The following is a 20,173-nucleotide window of genomic DNA, read 5'->3' as shown; positions in this document are numbered from 1 at the left end:
TTATATCAGCCTTTGTGAGGTTGAAAGCATAGAAAGGAAGATCAACTGCTTCACCAGGAAATGGCTAGGATTACCTCCAGGTCTCACCACAGGTGTTCTCTTTTATAGAGAAGCAAAACTGATTCTTCCTCTGAAGTCAGTAGTGGAAGAGTAAGAGACTGGCAAGATTAGATTCCTAATGATGCTCAGAGATTAAAAGGACTCCTGTACGAGAGAGACCAACCCTCAGCTGAAAACAAGAAGGAAATGAAAGGTGAATGAGGCAGCCAACCAGGCAGTAGAGGTGATGAAGTTGAAAGAAGTAATAGGTGCTACAGAAGTGAACTTTGTGGTCGAAAGCATCAGCTAAAGATGCAAAATTTGGTGAATGATCAATGAAATCAGACAAGATGAGGATGCCAAGTGAGTCCAAACAGCAGTTAAGCAAGGACAACAAGGTCAGTGGACTACTTGGAAAAATGCCCAACAGAGGTTCCTGTCATGGAACTATATATGGCATATGGTACCCTTGCAATTGTTTCATCATCAGGTCAGTATACGACCAGTTGCCAAGAGGCAACAATTTGGTGAAATGGAAGCACTCAAATGATTCAAAGTGTAGCTTGTGTGAAGGTGTACAAACCCTCAACTCTGTACCATCCATCTACAGAGAAGCCTTGGAAAGTGGCAGACACAAACAAGTGCTTAAGAAATTAGCAGAGGCAGTCGACATTACTTGGTTTAGGGCCAAGAGAAAGAAGGCAACTGCAGTGCATTCAGCCTACTTCCTCAGAGAAGGCACAACACCAATTTCCATTAGCAAGCCTTATACACTTCCAACAATGAACATCCTTGATGGGGGGGCAAATGACTGGGATGTTGCAGCAGACATAGGAGACAGAAGGGAATACCCATAAGTTGTTGCTAGCACTGGTCTTAGACCTGATCGGGTCTCTTCTTCTGACAGTACCATAACAATAGTAGCAATAGGGTTGACCGTACCCTACAAGACAAGAATGAGGAATGAGTGAAAATCGTGAATACAAGTTAGCAAAATAAGAAAAGCCCATGAAAGTAATCAAAGACAAGGGGCAAATTACAAGACTATTTGCTTTAGAAGTTGGATCAAGAGGCATGGCAGGTACATCAGTATACAGCCTACTGAAACATCTTGGGATGTCAAGTCAGAGAAGGTCCAAGTACTTGAAAGAACTGGCAGAAACAGCAGGTACAGATATGTTACTGACATATTCTTCATATCTACTTACTGCCCCTTAGCCTTATAAATTATAAAAAAGCACAAAGGTGTTTGATTGACATGTCTCTAAAATATATATATCTAGACTGCATGATTACTGAGCTTATTTTTCAAAGATTTCAAAAGATTGTATTTTATCTTCATCTTGGACTCACTCTGTGAAGAGTGAGTTTTATGTATTTACTTTTCCATTTTCATTTAAAGACAGCTGAAAAATTAATTTTAGCTGATATCTCCCATTTTACCTTATTTGGCAAAACCACTCATGTATGCTGTGTCACAAACAGCTTGCTGGAAATTAAAAGTTGTTCTCCAGGATTTTATGACATTTATTCAAGAATTTGACACTTTTATTTTACTAACTAGAGAATGGGCATCAATGTAATAATTTTTACTCTAGTTCTAAAGAAAGATCCTCTAATTCCAGTAATGCATTAAAAAATAAACTTATGTTCAGTACAAATGAAATGTCTATGAGATACTCTTTGAAACTCTTTTTGCCCATTGTTTTGAATATCTCATTGTGTCCTGAAGCATTTTCAAAGTGCTTTTCTGAAGCTGCTTAATTTTTGCCGTACAGCATGTGCGATCTAGTGTATTCCTAGTGTACATCCTGTAACATAATTTTATACACAATGCACTGTCACATTGTTGAAGTTGAATTTGGTTTTTGATAACATCTGGAAATATCTGGAACAGCAGTCACTACACTCAATTTTCATCACATCTTCTAGGCATTCTCTGTAGCAAGAAGATACAAAAATTCATGAAAAGAATTGTTGAGTAAATTCATTATCACACAAAACTTGCAGAGATATATATAGCATTGTATTGACAGTAGTATCACTTACTTGGACCAAGTCTAAAACATGCATCCAGCTACAGTATTGATTGCTCTGTGTGATCTATAATATCAGCTCAAGAATGATCAGATTGTAGTGCTTGTCTGTTTTGTTACCATTTGTATATCTAAAAGGAGAGGTAAGTTAGTAAAAGGCTTATTCAGCTCTGCCCATGTGTATACTATGCAAAATATACAGCATGTGTTTTTTACTATGCAGATTCTTGATGGGCAGTTGCTTTTTCAAATTGTTCTTTCTTAGCTGTCACATATATCTCCTTGCTCTTGTTTGTGTGCTATCCTGTTTTTGTGATAAAAAATATTTTTCCTGATTGTCTGACTTTTCTTCAGTATCGCTGAAACAACACATTTTACACTACCTACTCTTGAAAAACTTTTAGTCCTTGTGATTTTAGAGGTCCCATTGTGCCTGAGGTTTGCCTTCTGGGCAACAGATACCATCTTTTTCTGCTACTAACCACTCATGTTCCTTTATTTTCTCCAACTACTGTTCCTTTTTCCAGTAACTATGAAAATATTCACTCATAAGGATCACAGTTGTGAGTAAACATTGTTGCTATTTCATCACTCAATGCCTTCCTTCAGCAAGAAGATTTATGTAGGTTTAGTTAATCTGATGTTAACTCCATTGTACTTGTCTTTACACCACCTTCAACATCTGTAGAATCACAAAATTATTCCTCTGGGAATAATTTGTGACATTTAGCGACAAAGCAATCCATTTTTCTTAACTAACCTCAAATGTGCTACCTTAGTGCTTAAACACAACTGACTGGCTATAATGGAAATGGAATGACAAAGCAATAAGAACTGTATGTGAACTTTGATAATGGTGACATGAAAATTATTACAAAAATAACTTTCATATGCTTGATAAATGATAAAAAAGGGTTTTATAAACAATAATGCTTATATTATGAGATGGGGCAGTACAAAAATACATGTACAAGAGTTGATGTAGGTTGTAATGTTATGAAAAGTGCTGGTACATGTGTGATTTTCTGGTAAGTGCTGATATGGCATACCATTGAATACTGGCCACCGTGTTTATTAATATAAACATATCTTTTAAAGCTTATAATATGATGTGATACAAACCTTTGTCTTTATTGCTTATGGTTTGAGCAAGAAAAAATCCATACTTAATTTGGAGATTTCAGGAATCAAGAAATCTGACAAATTACTAACATAATTGGGAAGAGAAGTTTCCATGGTTGTTGAAAAACAAGGTTGATACAATTCCTGATCAATCTTTATTTGAATTCTTTAATTTTTCTGGTTGGTTTATAGGTTACTTTGTGTTAAAACATCCATTGTTGACAAGAATAAACTAATCTAAGCAGTGCCTCGTCATCTTGCAGTCAGCCAATTACTTTGATTCACTTCTTTTATCAGTGTAATCAGACAACTACTTTCTTTCCATCTTTAATAAAAATGTTGGAAAGAAGAGATTTTTTTAACATTTAAATAAAAAGAAAATAATTTTAATTTCATTTTCTTACACTACCAAACTGTTTGTGATATTTTAATTATACCAGAAAATATATAGTAATATGATTCATTTGAAAAAGTGATATTATGTATGAAACTGTCGAGTGGATGGCAACTGCCTGTTGTAAAGACACAAGTGTAGAGGACAACGTTTCGAAGGTCTTTCGTCTTCAGGTTAGTGTGTGTAAGGTGTTGTCAGTCTTTATAATATCCTGGTGGATTGTGGAGAGCGTGTTATGATTGATTGTTCTACCCCTGTTTCTGATTGGAGAAGAGATTTCTTGTAGATTCAACCAATGTAGCCACAGATTACTCGCCCCTGATCTGGAATTTCTGTTTAGTGAAGGTTTAATTGTGTTAATATAACATGATTCTTTAATTTTTCTTGTCTTCTAAAATTTGTTTGTGTCGATGATTCTAGTTTTTTCCCAGTTTATTTTGTGTCCAGTTGACACAGTGTGCTCTGCAACAGCTGAAGTTTGTGTTTTCATGAGCCTTGTACTGTCTTTATGTTCTTTTATTCTTGTTGTGAGTCGTCTTCTCATTTCTTCGATATATGTTTCGTTGCAGGAACGCGAAATTTGGACCTTAATGTCTTTTAGGATTTCCACCAGATTTCTATGTTGAATTTCTTGGCTATGTGTTTGAGTTTTTCACTGAAATTTTGCAGGGAAGGGGAGGTAAATGGTAGTAGTGGTAGTTTTTCTATGATCTTTTATTTCTGTTGTGGTCTTCTTCAGGGAGTTTTTGATCAAGGAGGAGGTGTAACCATTCTGTTTAAAACCCTCTATGATCTTTTGGCATTCTGTTTTGATGGATGTCTTATCACAAATGTTTTCTGCTCTCTTGTTTAGGCATTGGATTATGCCACGTTTTATCGAGGTTGGATGATATGACTGGAAGCATAGGTATATGTTCATGTGGATGTGTTTTCTGTATACAGTTGTGGTAATTTTTCTTTTTTGTTATTTTATATTAACACAATTGAATCTTCACTAAACAGAGATTCCAGATTAGAGGTGAGTAACCTGTGTCTACCATCGGTTGAATATACAGGAAATCTCTCCTCCAATCAGAAACAGGGATAGAACAACCAGTCATAACATGCTCTCCACAAACCACCAAAGTACTATAAAGACTGACAACACCTTGCACACACTGACCTGAAGACAAAAAGCGGAAGACTTTCGAAACGTTGTCCTCTACACTTTTGTCTCTACAACAGGCAGTTGCTGTCCATTCGACAAAGTTTTATTATGAATACTCTGCCTAAACAATCTATCAAAGATGTTATATACATACTTTCCAAAAGTGTTACTGTCGAAATTGCATCAGTTTCATTGAGTACCATGTCTGTGAAACAGCTTTAAGACTTAAACCTTATTGCAACAGGTAGGCCAGTGTGCATGTCATAAGTTTTAGAAACATTCAATATTTATTTAAAGAATTTTATGATTAATGTATATGAATAAATTTAGCATCAAAATGTAGTTAATAAATAAAATTTTAATATAAGTTTAATATTTTAATTCATGTGTATTATGACATTTGTTTGCTCTAACTTGTCCTTTTTCTGTTTGTATTCATCACCACTTTCTGTTGTTCTGAGTTTTATGTGAATTACTCATTATAGTATAGATATTACTAAGGCACAGATTTTTAAACTGTGGTATAAGAACCATTGATGTTGAGCTCATGCTGGTGCTTTGCAAAATAATTAATATCAAAATTAAAAAATTTGTAATAAGCCCAATTTGATCTTCCAGCATACATATACGCACTACTCTCCTTACTTCTAGACTCACCCTTTGCCAGTGCTTTAGTCTCTTTAAATTGACAAAAATTAAACTACATATTAAAGTTTTTCAGCATTGTTACACATTAATGTGTAAGTGTAAAGATCTTGATTATTTCCTACTAGTGTCAATAATTCTCTCTGATTTTTGCTATTACATCATTTATAACCAATAGAAAGACCAAGTTTTAATTTACTGAATGAAATATAATGCTATCTTGTTCTCAGTAGAGATTTTCAGTTTTGATTATAGATTAAAAGTTAATACCACGTTCAGATTGAGTAGCTAAGGGAATTATTTTAGCTCTATGACGACGACCTACGTAATTTGAAATTATGTTACGTAACTCTCATTAAAGTTCTACAACAATGAAACTAGTGGACGAAATTTTTGAAACTTGATATTAACTTTCCTAAAATAAAATAAATAAAATATTTAATTTTTATTTTTTCTACTATTTCAATAAAAAATTTGTTATTTAACTCTATCTGCATGGGCATTATTTACTGAGAAATGTCATGAGGTGTTTAGTGACTTGCATTCAAAATTTAATTAAACTATTTTGTGTTTATGCTATATCAATTATTATGGCATAAAGTTGCAGCTAATATTCCATATTTTAATAATATATAAGTTCTTAATTTTATAAGGCAATACTAAAACAAATTCTGAATTTCCCCTACTGTGAGAAATGGGACATTTTATTCTCTAGGCTACAAAATCATCATCGCTCAGAAAAAACATTATTTTTATAGTCTTCAATCTTGTTTGGATACAGAGCCATAAAATAGAAAATCAGATCCTTCTTGCCACACCCATCCATCACATCTTTTCTTTCAAGATTTGTTAATAGTTCTCTTTTATGTTTAATTCTGTATTATTTATAACCAATAGAAAGCCTAAGTTTTCATCTATTAAATGACATATTATATTATCTTGTTTTCAAAACAGAGAATTGTCAATTTCTCTTTTAGTACAAGCTTCATTCCCATGGGAAACATATTGACTAGCTTGGGTGAATTTCTAGTGGCTCTTGCCCCATAGTTAAAATGACAGGAAAATTCTGATAGTTAGGGGAAGTTGTTTGGTTTTTGCAAATTATTTTTTTGTGCATTATTTGATTAACACTATCATTACAGGTAGCTAGGGGTAAGAGGGCATGTCATCATGTTTATAGACTTGCATTCAAAATTTTATTGAACTACTATTTTAAGGATGTATGTCAATAAACTTGATGTCAAATTGTAGATATAATTCAAATTTTAGTATTATATATTAGTTAATATCTTAATTTGAAAGTAAGTATAAAAAAAGAAGCTAAATATTGATTTTTGTGTGTCACACTGGTATGCCATCTTCTGGGTTTGGTCAGATTGCATTTTATGATGTCCTCAGTACAATGTCTGTAGTTTCATATGAATTATAAACTCAAAATTTTGATATTGTCAAGTGAAAATATAAAATAAGAACCTCCTCCCTTTTCCATTTGCTAAGGTATCATAATATTTATTGAATCCACCATATTGGTTCCAAAAAACCACTTCATCATTTGAGAAGACTTGTTTATCTATGCCTGCTTTTTTATAGCATAAGTTATTAAACAATCAAAAGCTTTACATTTCTTATACATAATTCTGTTAGTCTTTCTAAGTTATTTACAAGAGAAAACTTATATTGTTGGAGAATTTGAGGTATTATGATCGCTGCTATTTTCCAAATAGAAATTAGATTTTTTGAGACTCAAATACAGCATAGTTAGGAAGCCTGGTAAATTACAATAGGTTTTTGTGGTATTGGTATAGTTATTTATCAATTTTTGGTATTCAAAAATGTATATATAAAGTCTACAAAAATTATTTTTTCTACATTGACATGTGAATTTGGACAAGGCTTATGAAGAGGGTTAGGAAGTACAACTCACGAGTGCAAAAAAAAACTTAAAAAACATCGTTAGTAGTGGAGATCATTGTTTTCTGAACATTTTTATTTACTGTTCTATGTTTTAAGAAAAATAACTGAAATTTAAATATTTATATGTAAATAGTAATAATATATATATATATGTATGGTAACCAAAACCTCACTTTACATTACAAAATATTGGAAACTATGCACGTATTGGTTACTGTGTAAGCCTGGTAAAATAGGAAACAGGATGTTCATAAGCACTTTCACACCTATATTACCACTAAATCCCCACCACCCAAGTTTATTGGATTGAATACAACTTTGTACAGAGCCATATTTTGAATATTTTCTCTCACTTTCATATAGTACTTTATTTAGATAATTCTTATTGTAACTGCTGTACTTTATAAACAAGCCGATAAATCCTACCCCACTGGGTTTTCAAAATTGGGATTTGAATAGACTCTGTAGGAAACATCCGCTTATCATCCAACACTCAAATACCTACAAAGTTTTTTGGATCGGCCCAGACATTCAACAAAACCATAGCATAAGCATTTTATAATACTTTAGACAATTTTCATTGTAACCATTATTCTGTCAACAAGTTGATAAATCCTACCTCACTGTGTTTTCAAAGTAAGGAAAGTTCTGGGAATTGTTCTGCAAAAGCTTATTTGATATGGATGGTGTCAGAGTATTCAAAGTATGGTAACACCTAAACAGGAATGGCGATTCATTACTTTGTATTCAACAGGTTTCTACTTCAGTCACTAACAGTAGAATAAACATAGGACATCTGCTTGAAATAAAATAATTACAGAAAATATGTGTGAAAAGGTGAGAAGTGTAAATCTGAACATAAGTATTTTGAAATATTTTTGATCAGTACTAACAATACTACATATTTTATTTTCCTTGTACCTTGATTACTTTCCTACAACCTGGAGAATCAAGTATAATGTTTCAATAAAGAAAATAATGGATGAAATACAAAGCTTTACTGAAAGTAAAATTAAAAATGTTTAATATTTAATTACAGTGTTTTTTTATTTTTCATTTGTTTTCATTAATGATAATGAAAGAAAAATAATAAAAATCTTCATGGGGTTGTCACGTGCCCCAGTAATTTTCAACTTGTGTCGGGGTATTCTTAGTCAGACATGGTTCAAAGGTCAGTAAAACAAAAATAAGTAAATATAAATAGATGTATACTTGTATGAGATTTAAGCTATTTAAAATAAACATTTGTTGTTTCCTGTTACAATTTTCAGTTATTCTAAAACCAAAAAAAAAGGAATTTAGATTTATTTCCTAATTTTTCTGATGGTTTTGAGATCAGTCAAATCGACCAATGCCATATTGAGTTAGCATTGATAAAATAACAGATTAAGTAGAAAATTTTATTTAAAAAAATGTTTGATGATTACCTTAAAGGATACAGAGATTATGCAAATGAAACTTGATGATTTTAAGATAAAGAAATGTATTTTTAATCTTAAAATTAAAATTACTTTGCATGTTGGATAGTCAACATTCTGAAAGAAAAAATCATGAGCGAATCTTTAATAAAAAAAGTTTAATACTTGATTTAAAAACATATTTTGTGTATGAAAGCCTTCTAATGCTTATTAATAATCTGCCAAATTTTTGTAAAGATTTGTATACGTTATCAAAAATTATAATAGGGTAATTTAGATTTATTTTGATTTTTTTTTTGGTGGTTACAAGGTCAGTCAAATTTACCAACCATGTATAAAATGTTTGAAATGTATTTAGGAGGTTTTGGAGATTATGCAAATGAAATTGAGATTTTTGAGATAAAGAAAAGTATTTTTGATCTTAACATGAAAATCACGTTGCACTTGGACTAGTAAAAAAAAGGCTATATTCATGGATAAATCTTTTTTTTTTAGTTTATTAAAAATACTTCACTAAAAAAATCTGATTATTTGTATGTGAAAAACTTGTAATGTTTACTGAAAGTCTGCCAAATTTTGTGAAGATACACCTACTATATTAAATGTTGGTAGCATCAAAACTATAACAACTTTAAACGAGTACAAAGTGGTTATGTGGTTGGTCAATTCGACTGAACCCGTGGAGAGAGAGTCAATGTAATTATTTGCACTCAGACTCTGAATAATTCACCAGCAAGGTGATTTTTAGTTGGAGTATAAAAATACTATTTATTATTTTACAGTTTTCACATTTCATTTGCATAATCTCTAGAACCTCCAAAATAAATATGAAATGTTGTTTTAAGGTAAATGTTTATTTTATTTTCCTTTTTTTTTACCATATCACTAACTCTAGCTATTATAGTTAACATACAGTGCAAATGTTTAAAATGCAATTATGTACTTACCTTCATAGAGTAGTCTTAAAATATCTTCTTTGGGTCATATACATAATTTCCCATCTGTACTTTTTCACTAATAGTTTAATTTTAGTATTCTATTTTCCTTTCATTTTATTTACTGTTAATTATACATGATATACATGACTGTGCATTTTAAGATTAATACGATGGTATTATTTAGTTTATATTTTTCAAGCATTAAAGTAAGTTATTTTTAGAAAGGATAGTTATTACAAGTTTGCTTACATAACTGTTTACAAATCATTTGTTGCATAGTTCAGTTGTTGTAAATTGACGTAATGTTGCTCAAACCTTATGAATTTTTTTTGTTTCTCTAAATCATTGTTTCATAGTTTGTAGAAAGTTCTAGGCCTCAGTTTGGCAATATATATACACTAGCTTCCCTCATATGTAATTGTATAAAATGCCCATAAAAACGACAAATTTCTATGTATCTCTGCACGGACCCAATAAGCTTTTATACCAAATTTGGTGAAGATTCATCAACAGGGATAAAGAAGTGCAAAAATGCCAATAAAAACTGCAAAATGCCAAATTGAAAATTTGTATGTATCTTCCCATGTGAAGTGAACCTCTTTATTAAATTTGGTGAAGATCCATTTACAGGGGGTGAAGTAGTGACATGTGCTGCAAAAGATGTCCATTGTGAGTGTTAATGATTACTAGAGGCTTGCAAGATTTTGTGAAGATACACGAAACACATTAGAAGTCATAGTGAGGAAACTGTAAAAGACAATTTTGGGTCATGAACTCAGCCAATTCAGTCAAGCCCATAGTGAGAGAGTTAATGCCTTCATTGTCTCATCTCCCTGTTCTTACATTCATCTCTTTCTGAACCCGATCATGAGGGCAGTGATTTGATCAGCTCTTTTCATCTCCCAGCTTTTCACTAGGCTCCTCTTTATTTGAAACTTTAGTAGAAGCCCCAATACTAGGATAACCATAAAAGGACTGTGCATTCTTTTTAGATATTGATGCCAGTGAGAGTGGAATCAGAGCAGTGCTATGACAGTTGCAAGATAAAAAAGAAAACCAAGTTGATGGTTTACAATTCAGTGGTCATCACTGTTCTACTATATGGCAGCGAAATATGGACAATGTACAGAAGACGCATCAAAGCCCTTGAGGGATTTCATCAGAGATGCATCTGCCAAATTCTTGGAATCAAATGGGAGGACAGAAGAACCAACACCAGTGTCCTTAAAGAGGCCGATTCCACAGACATTGAAGTCCGGCTGATAAAAGTCCAACTTTGTTTGGCCGGTCACTGTCCCCTTATGCAGGAACATTGCCTTCCTTATCAAGTCCTCTTCTCAGAACTTCATCATGGCACTCCTTCTCGAGGTAGACAAGTAAAAAGATGGAAGGATAACCTGAAATCCAACCTTAAAAAAGTATCCATCAACGTCAACACATGGGAGGAGGATGCATCTGACCATTCCTGTTGGCCTCGTCTAATCCATCATGCAACAGAAGCATTCGAAATTGATCAATGGGAAAATGAGAAGCAAAAGGGACAGAAGAGGAAAGAGAAAAAAGCCAACCCCTTTTTGCAACATCTTCCTCTGAGCACTACCTGCCAGAGGTGTTCCAAACAATGGAAATCTCGAATTGAACACATTCACCCCAGGAGACGTTGTCTTCATTCACTAAGAAATGCCGATGACAGTTGCAGGATGAAGCACGATATGTAATCACATAGACTAGTGTATGCTTACTGCTTTTGAATGCATATACTGAATGACAAAGAAAAAGTGCATGCAGTTGCAGTCTTCTTAAAACACTGTTGACACTACCTACATAATATAAAGTTCACTGATTTAGTTGCCATGTGTGACTGAAATGATTGATGAACTTTAAAATTCCAGAAGGGATGATAGCTCACTGGATAACAGTGTTGCAGGAGTATGATTTGGTTGTATGGTACTGCACAGACCTGCAATACGAAATGCTAATGTGCGAGATATATACAACTGTTTTAATTTAACTGTAGTGCAAGTATTAAATTTAGTTATTTTCAGAAGCGATAGTATATTGCAGGTTTAGTTACATAACTGTGCAAATTATACGTTGTGTAGTTCAATTGTCCTAACTTGGAAATTGTTGTATTATTATGTTATATTACTGTAACCTTCTAATTTTTTCTTGAGTATTATTACATGATTACATCTTGTAGTGTGTGGAAAGTTCTAGGCCTCGGTTGGGCTATTTATAAGTATGCATCCAAAATGTAGTTCAAGTAAGTTAGTGAGAGATATTATGATATAAGTCTAGACTGCCTGTTTGTGAATTTAGCCATAAAGAGTATATATTAGCAGTTTTAAAGTGAAAGTGTCAATGATTGTATTGTGGTAATAGAATAGAGGAGAATAATTCATCCTGTAAATTGGGTTATAAAGTAACTGAACCAGTCTGTGTGGATTCTTGACTAAAAGAGAGAATTATATAAAGTTCTAGATACAACTGTAATGGGCAGTGCCTTTAAGCTGGTCATTGGAGCTTAGACTTTTCTGCCAATTACACCAAATTTATTTAATTGAGGAATGCAGTGGAGTTCACAGGTCACTAACTTGAGGAGATTTACGGTTAGACTAAAGAATACAATTTATGCTTATACATATAACATACTCTTTTATTGACAATCAATTAGTTTTCAATAATCAAACTTTCAAGTTAATCATTACTGACAACATTCTTCACATACAAGATACTGAACTATATTATAGATATTAACTTCTTTTATATAAATCACTTTACTATTTTATCCTAAACTACATTGATTGAATAAGAGAAATAGCAATCTTACTTGCATCAAAGTTGAGGTGTTCCACTGTAAGTTGAATACCTTCATCATTGTAGAATGGTTGAAGAACTGTCAGCTTCTAGAGACTTGTAGTTCTTGCAGAACTGACTACCTAGTTCTAGACACAAGTTTTTATATGATGTTTTCTCTGTGTTGTTACGAGTTTCCAAGTAGTATACATAACTAACTGCAAGTTGTTCTGATACTTCATTGGTTGATTTCTGCAACTCATTGGGTTTTCCCAAAACCAAAACTCTTTAAGTAATTGATTACTGTGTGATAGTTTGTGAATCGGCTGCCTTCTTACTTATACCACTACTCCAGTCTGTAGTAATGGATCTTACATCAAAGTTTCCGATTTTAGATGCTATCATAAACTTTTTAGTAGCCTTTACTGTACTACTAGATCAGTGTCAGTTACTTGTCACTGTCAAACTCGTGACTAGCATTTTTCTTAGCATCTTTAAGGAGATGCTAGATGCTGGTCCTGTTTTTTTATACGTCTTTAACTCGTGATTTTCAGTACTAACTACTAGCTGACTATGCTTTGCCTAGTTTTTGACTTAATTGAGCAATACAGGCATCCTTTCTTATGCCATTTTTTCATGTGTGTGTGTGTACCACACCCAGAAACCTAAATTTTCTTTAGTTTATTTCTTAAACACTAAAAATACTGAAGCAATTGTATGAAACAATTTAATAATACCCAATTGCTTCACAACTGAGGTGATTAACTGTATAACGAACATTTGTATATACGTTTGACTTGTTTTAATATATTGTTCTAAAACAAGTTGACTGTGTCCTGTTTGTTTATTGTTGAAATTTATCACCAACAAGCCACAGACACCTACTGTAAAGAATCTGGCCCTATATAAAACCTGACATCATGGATTGTCTCAGATTGTGATGAGACATCATTCATTCAATGAATATCCATTCCCATGACATGGTGTTACAGTTGAAACCATTTCTGTCACAGCAGTGTTGTACTTCATGACCTTTGGGTAGAGTAATTGAAATACCCAGATGTAGCATGGATTCTTTTTGTTTTGTAACAAGGTAAAGCACAACCAGCTCAAACTGAGGAACATAGCATGGATGCATTTAACTTATGACACTTCTTTGAACAGTTACACCTGCAGAAAGGTGTACTTATCATTGTTATCAACTACCAAGCCATGGCTTTTTAGCTTGCATTCCGACTAATGGTACCCATTGCTTTGGAAAACAAGATTCTCCAGACTTTTGCATAACATAAAGATTGGAGGGCATCAAGATATTAAACACTTGTGGTAATTATTGCAGTATTGTTGTCACATTTTTGTCAAGATGTTTAGCACTGGTCTCAACACTGTTTGGTGTACCACCTGGAGTAAGAGTGCATTAGGAGTCTCCACTAGAAAGAATAGCCCCGAATATTGCTGTCCCACTCCCAAAGATTACCTGTATATACTCGTGGTCATCAACTACTTCATAAAGTGGGCTGTGGCTTATTCATTGGTCAATACATCTGTACAGTCCATGGGTAATGTGTAGGTTGAGCATTGAATAGCCCAGTTTGGAGCACCTGTAGAGATCCACATGGATCAGCAAAGTACCTTTAAAAGCATCTGTTTTCTAAGTTGTGTAAAGTGTAGGTGTGGTGAAGATGGACTTTTCATCTTATCATCCCCAGTCTGATGATTTAGTAAAATGGGTAATATATACTGTACATTGTACAAGGATGTCAACACAAGTGTCCTCTAATGATAGGTCAGATGATGCCTCAATCTTACAACCTCCTTTAAGTTTGAGTAGGAAAGACAGTCATATGCATAGCATTAGTCACTCTGGGTAAGTCTGATGTTACCATTGAAATAAGTAACATTAAGTTTAGCCAGTTTGGTATAAGATCTTATCCAATATAGTTTGGAGAGAAAACAGATTACTATCCATTGAAAATAACTTCTAGCATTTTAAGAAATTACATACACTGTGTTTGTGTTAGTGATTTAACTATCATGCCACAGGTAGGTTAAAATGTGTGTCATGACCTTTTACAGAGTTACATTTAAAATTGATTTAAAGTACGTTATTATAAGTGTATACAAATAAATGTGGCATCAAAACATAGTTAATAAATCAAGTTTTAATATTATATAAGATTTAACTTCTTAATTATATAAGAAAATAAAAAAAAAATTTGCAATTTTCCCTAGTATGAGAATTGTGACATTTGTTCTCTTGGTCTTTCCTCTTCTCCAATTTATTTACCACCTCTCTGAAGTACAGAATTTAATGAAAGTCACTCGTTATAATATAGATATTGCTAAAACAGTCTAATTTTTAGGGTCTTCAATGTTGTTTACAAGAGTCATAAACTAGAAAATCAGACCTACTTGCCATGTCCAACTGTCACATCCTCTCTTTTACAAATTCTCAGTAGTTCTGTGTGACATTTTAGACTACATTATTTATAACCAATAAAAAAGATGATCAATACACTAAATAATTTTTTATTTACTTACATAATGCTGCTAAGGACACAGAATAACAATACACACACAAAGCAAATAACATACTGTAATTATTATAATTTAATCAGCTTTCCAACTATGCAGTCATTCTAGAAAGTAAAAAAAAGTAATGTAGTTTTATTTAATTTTTTTATGGTGATTACAAGGTTAGTCAAATGGACTGAGTCCATATGGAATTAGGGTAGAGAAAGTAACATAAAATATAAAGTTTAAGTGAAGAAAATGTTTATCTATTTAGGAGGATTTCTAAGTTACACAAATGTTCAGATGAAGAAAAGTATTTTTAGTCTTAACTTGAAAATCACTTTGCACTCAGAGCAGTCAACACTTTGACTCCATATATTCACAGACAAATCATTAGTAAAAATACTTAATTAAGAAATCTGATTTTTGTATGTATAAAAAATTGTAATGTTTACTAAAAGGTTGCCATATTTTATGAAGATACACATACCATATTGAACGTTATCGTGTAGAAATTTTGACGGTTACTTTGAGGTTACAAGGTTGATGTAATCCATTGAGCCCATATGCAAAGATTTAATAAGGGTTGTTCATTTGTGTGTTATATCCAGTATTTTTATTTCATTGTCACAATTTAATAAATTCAGAAAAATTTAGAACACCTCTGTAATAAATATCTTGTTGAATCTCCCATTATTATGGATACCTATCCTGTCACTCAGGAGGAAACCAGTTTCACCTGAAATACCACAAAAGACATGAAGAAATATTTAGGCGATGATGTTTGAGAGTTATTTGTATCTTACTGTGTTTGAGCTTCTCTGGATTAGAAGCTTTTGAATTTGAAAGTAATTTTGTATAATGTAACCGCTTTTTTCATATTCTAAACATTTTTCTGATTTATTATCCTTTGACAGTGAGAAAATGAAAAAAATTTAGTTTGTAAATGAAAGTAGAACATTGATTTTTAACCTAAATATTGAGAGAACTTGTGAACTTTGAAAAACATTTAAACTGATTTAACTGGTATGATAATCTTTTTTTATTTTTTAGTACTTTTACAGGAGATGAGGGAAACTTCAGTTTTGGAATTTACAATAAGGATGTCACAATTTATCCAAGCCCTTCACCTCATCCTTCTGGAAGCAGCAAAGTGAGAAAATTCTTACTATTATACATATTACATAAAATCATTTAAAATGTGTAAAATTAATACAAGCGTGTTTCAGTCTTTCTACGTCAAATCATCTAAAACTATTGGATATAAAACTACCACCACTGATTTACACTAAACTTGGTATAGTGTTTTTACAGGAAGGAAAATTAAAAAGTTTGATCAGGTCATTGAGTTGAAAATTTCCCATAAAAACCTGGTTGTGGTAGACACTTAAATTAGGTGTGGTGGTTATGTTATTAGAGATTACATTAGAATTCCAGAAATGGCTCATAAAATGTAAAACAAAGGTTACTTGTAAACAAAACTTGATTTTGGAGTGAAATGCTAAAATTCAAAATCTGAAAATAGTTCCATGTAAAGATCAGGAAGGTAATATTCTTCATTTATTATGAAAAAAGAAATACATAACTTATCCCTTTTATTCTAAAGAAATATTAACTATGTTCAGATGACATGACCTGTCATAACTTAACAGATGTTTTTTAATCTGAGAACATGATCAAGGTAATAACATGGTAGCATTGGAAGAAATTTGCTCATTTTGTTCAAAATCAATAATAATTCTCATGTGACACAGCATGTGCTACAGTATAGAAGATGTTAATCAAGGTTTGATACCAGACTTTTGTTTCCTAACTGCCCTTGCTTAGGAATATTACTTAAATATCCATGTGCCAGGGTTTCAGAAATTTAGTCTTCTGAGCAATAGATAAATTGGTGCTCGCTTAAAAATAACTACTTTGATGACCAACAAATTCAGGGGAGATTAATTACTGTTTTGTGTACCATAGAGAAGATTACTGTTAATTTCTCACCTTATAATTTATTATACTTGACATAAGATATTAGTATTAGGATTATGGTAATTTTTGACACTACATTCTTTATTTCGTCCTTTAGGCCTAATACTGATGTATTTTGACAAGTATAATTAACTAGCAGAGACCCACAAAACATTTGTGGTAAAATTAGTACGTTTATTGCAACAGTACTTTTTTAAATACAGGATTTTTAGAATAATACAAAATAATTCTAATTGCAGAGATCAAGATCTATAAGTCCACATGTCTTAGGCTTAACATTAGTTAAGCCTTTATTAAGTATAGCTTGTATTTGATAAAGAGATAAATTAATGCTGTAAGTTGTGAATGTTTTTGTTAGTGATACACTTTATCATACTTAACTCAGGCTCAGTCGAATTGACCGACCATGGGACCACTTTGTGCTTCTGTAGAGTCGTATAGTTTTGATATTACTAACTTTTAATATAATATGTGTATCTTCACACAATTTGGCAGACTTTCAGTAAACATTAGAAGTCATTTACATACAAAAAATCAGATTTTTCAGTGAAGTATTTTTAATAAACTAAAAACAGATTTGGCCATGAATATATAGTCTTTTTTTTTATTTGTCTGAGTGCAAAGTGATTTTTGTGTTAAGATTAAGGATACTTCTCTTTATCTAAAAAGTCTCAAATTTCATTTGCATAATTGCTAAAACCTCCTAAATACATTTCAAATGTTTTTTTTTTCAGTAAAACATTATATTTTATCTGTTATTTACCCAACCCTAACTCTATATGGTATTAGTCAAGTTGACCGACCTCGTAACCATCATAAAAAAATTAGGAATAAATCTAAGTTATCCTTTCTTTTGTTCTAGAATGACTGCAAATTTTAATAGGAAACCACAAATGTTATGTTAAATAGCTTAATGCTCATGACAGTATACATCTATTTATATTTATTTATTTTTTGTTTTATTGACCTTTAAACCATATCTGAATAGAAATACCCTGATGCAAGTTGAAAATTACACAGCACATGTGCAGCTCACATTAACTTATCAATTAGTGTAATAATACACAAGATGCTCAGTAGTATACCCCATGAAGGTTTTTTTTTTCCTTATCATACCTAATCAGTTTCTAATTTTTACATTTTAGTTACCTTTATAATAATAAATAAATAAATAAAACAAATGAAAAATAAAAAAAACATGTAATTAAATATCAAACACTTTTTAGTAACGCTTTATATTTTATCTGTCATTTTCTTTACTGTAACATTATACTTGATTCACTAGGTTGTAAGACAAGTTATCAAAGTATAATTAAAATAAGAGTTGCAAAGTGCAAAATAAAATGTATAGTATTGTTAGTATTGATCACAAAGCTTAAAAGGACTTAAAGTCAGGGTTTATACTTCTCACACTTATTTCCTGTAGTAATTTTATTGTTAGAAGTTGACTTAGAAACTAGATGAAATAGAATGAATAATTAAGTATGGATCATGAAGTTCCAAAGTAAATCTCTTGAGAGTTTCTTCTAATCTTTTTTACACCTATTTCCTATATTTATTCTCCTGTTAGTGGCTGAAGTAGAAACCTGCAGAATACAAAGCAATGAATTGTTGTTTCTTACTTAGCTTTTAATTCACTGTTTCCTATATTACCATGCTTATACAGTAACTTGTAAGCTTTTAATATTTTGTTATACAGTGTCTACTAAAGTATATTTGCATATAAGGAAACATTAAGCTGGTGTTGAAAACCATTTGAACTTTGGCAGGGTTGCCAAGAGCTGCCACAGGCTTTGGGGAAGGATTGTTATATGCAGCACCTTCCCCTGACTGTCAACAAGCTGAAACTTGTGATTCCTTAATAGGATACTTTATCCAATCTTGGATTAAAAATATACACTGTTGTATACCATCTTGATAGATTTACCATGGTTTATTTATCCTATTAACCTGTTGTGTTTTTGTTATCGATTTTACAGTTGGATTTTGAGAATTTTGTAAGATCAGTATTAGAGTATATTTTTAGTTGCTAGTTTGCCTTAACCCTTTGGACGCTATAATTAGATTTACCTGACTTGACATTTATAGCTGTTTGGTGCAACAAGCGGAGTTACCCTATGGTGTCACAAAAACATTTCCTCATAGTGCAATAATTGGGATAATTTAATTTCCCGCCTTAGTACCATGTGTGTGTACATCACTGAGCAAAAGAGCAACTAGTGGATTTTAATATTGAAAAAGTACTAAAAACTTTTTGGGAACCTAACCACAATTTAATTACTCACTCAAAGGGTTAATTAAATCCAGTTTATGAGTAATTATAAAGCTTTAGGCTTATTTTATAACACAAGTTGTGTGTGTAATCAGTATTTTCTTTTGTATGTTTTTTATTTATTGTATACATAACAAGCAAATTGAATATATGTTCAAGTCTCTATTAATAAGATTTCAACAAACTACCCAGATGAAAATAGGCAAAATTTATTTAAGGAATTAATGGTTAATTCTGTCACCATAAAATTGACAAATACACTAATATACAAACACACTGCTGCCTAATAAGAAATCACAGAAGTTACTGATTCAATATTTTTTTAAAGAAAATGAATAAAGAGAAAAAAATGCTCATACAATGAGTTTCATGTTTGTTTAATGTGGTGAATATATGAAAACACTCCTTAGTTGCACTTAAACATGTCAGGTATTTAATAGCAAAATAGATAGAACTGGTTGAATACAAATCAGGTTTATAGTTTTCTTCTATTTTAATACATAAGTGGGTTTATCATCATTGGGCCAGTCAATTGTTTATTGTATGATTTTTGTTGTTAGAAATGTACTTTCTTTGCCTTCTGTCTGGCAAAATGATCAATGATTCTACAGTAATCCAAAGTACAGGCTAACTGGTTTTTAATTGCAAGGGTTCCCAGATCTGTCAGTTGATCTTGGGCAATGGTGGAACACAGATAATTTTTTATCAGTTTTAACTTGCTAAAATGCTTCTCCAACTGTAACTAAAATTGTGCAGAAAATACAAAGGGGTACAGAAACATTTGGGAAAAGTGGATGTAGCTTGAATTTGTGCAGTTTGTGTAGAAGATCTAAAGGATTTAATGTAGTGTCACCAAAGTTATTTTTGTGGATGGCCTTTAGATGTTTCATTTCTTCCACTAAGTCTTCTGACACATCAGATCTACACTTGGCAACAAACTCCCTAGTTTTTGAATATA

The 20,173-nt window shown here is 32.0% G+C and overlaps 1 protein-coding gene across 1 annotated transcript in view; it reads left to right on the top strand.

Moving 5' to 3' along the window:
• Positions 1-1,047: 1,047 nt before the first annotated feature.
• The window catches only part of LOC106459210 (enhancer of mRNA-decapping protein 4-like), a 161,540-nt gene continuing 142,414 nt past the window's right edge, over positions 1,048-20,173 (top strand). Inside the window, exons 1-4 of the mRNA XM_022385655.1 lie at positions 1,048-1,207; positions 4,261-4,270; positions 4,878-4,982; positions 16,017-16,116. Of these exons, the coding sequence (XP_022241363.1) occupies positions 1,048-1,207; positions 4,261-4,270; positions 4,878-4,982; positions 16,017-16,116 (375 nt within the window). The remainder of the gene's footprint in view (positions 1,208-4,260; positions 4,271-4,877; positions 4,983-16,016; positions 16,117-20,173) is intronic.

The sequence above is a fragment of the Limulus polyphemus genome, unplaced genomic scaffold (genome assembly GCF_000517525.1).
Source record: "Limulus polyphemus unplaced genomic scaffold, Limulus_polyphemus-2.1.2 Scaffold576, whole genome shotgun sequence".
NCBI classification, from domain to species: domain Eukaryota; kingdom Metazoa; phylum Arthropoda; class Merostomata; order Xiphosura; family Limulidae; genus Limulus; species Limulus polyphemus.
This window is presented reverse-complemented; position numbering and strand designations above follow the sequence as displayed.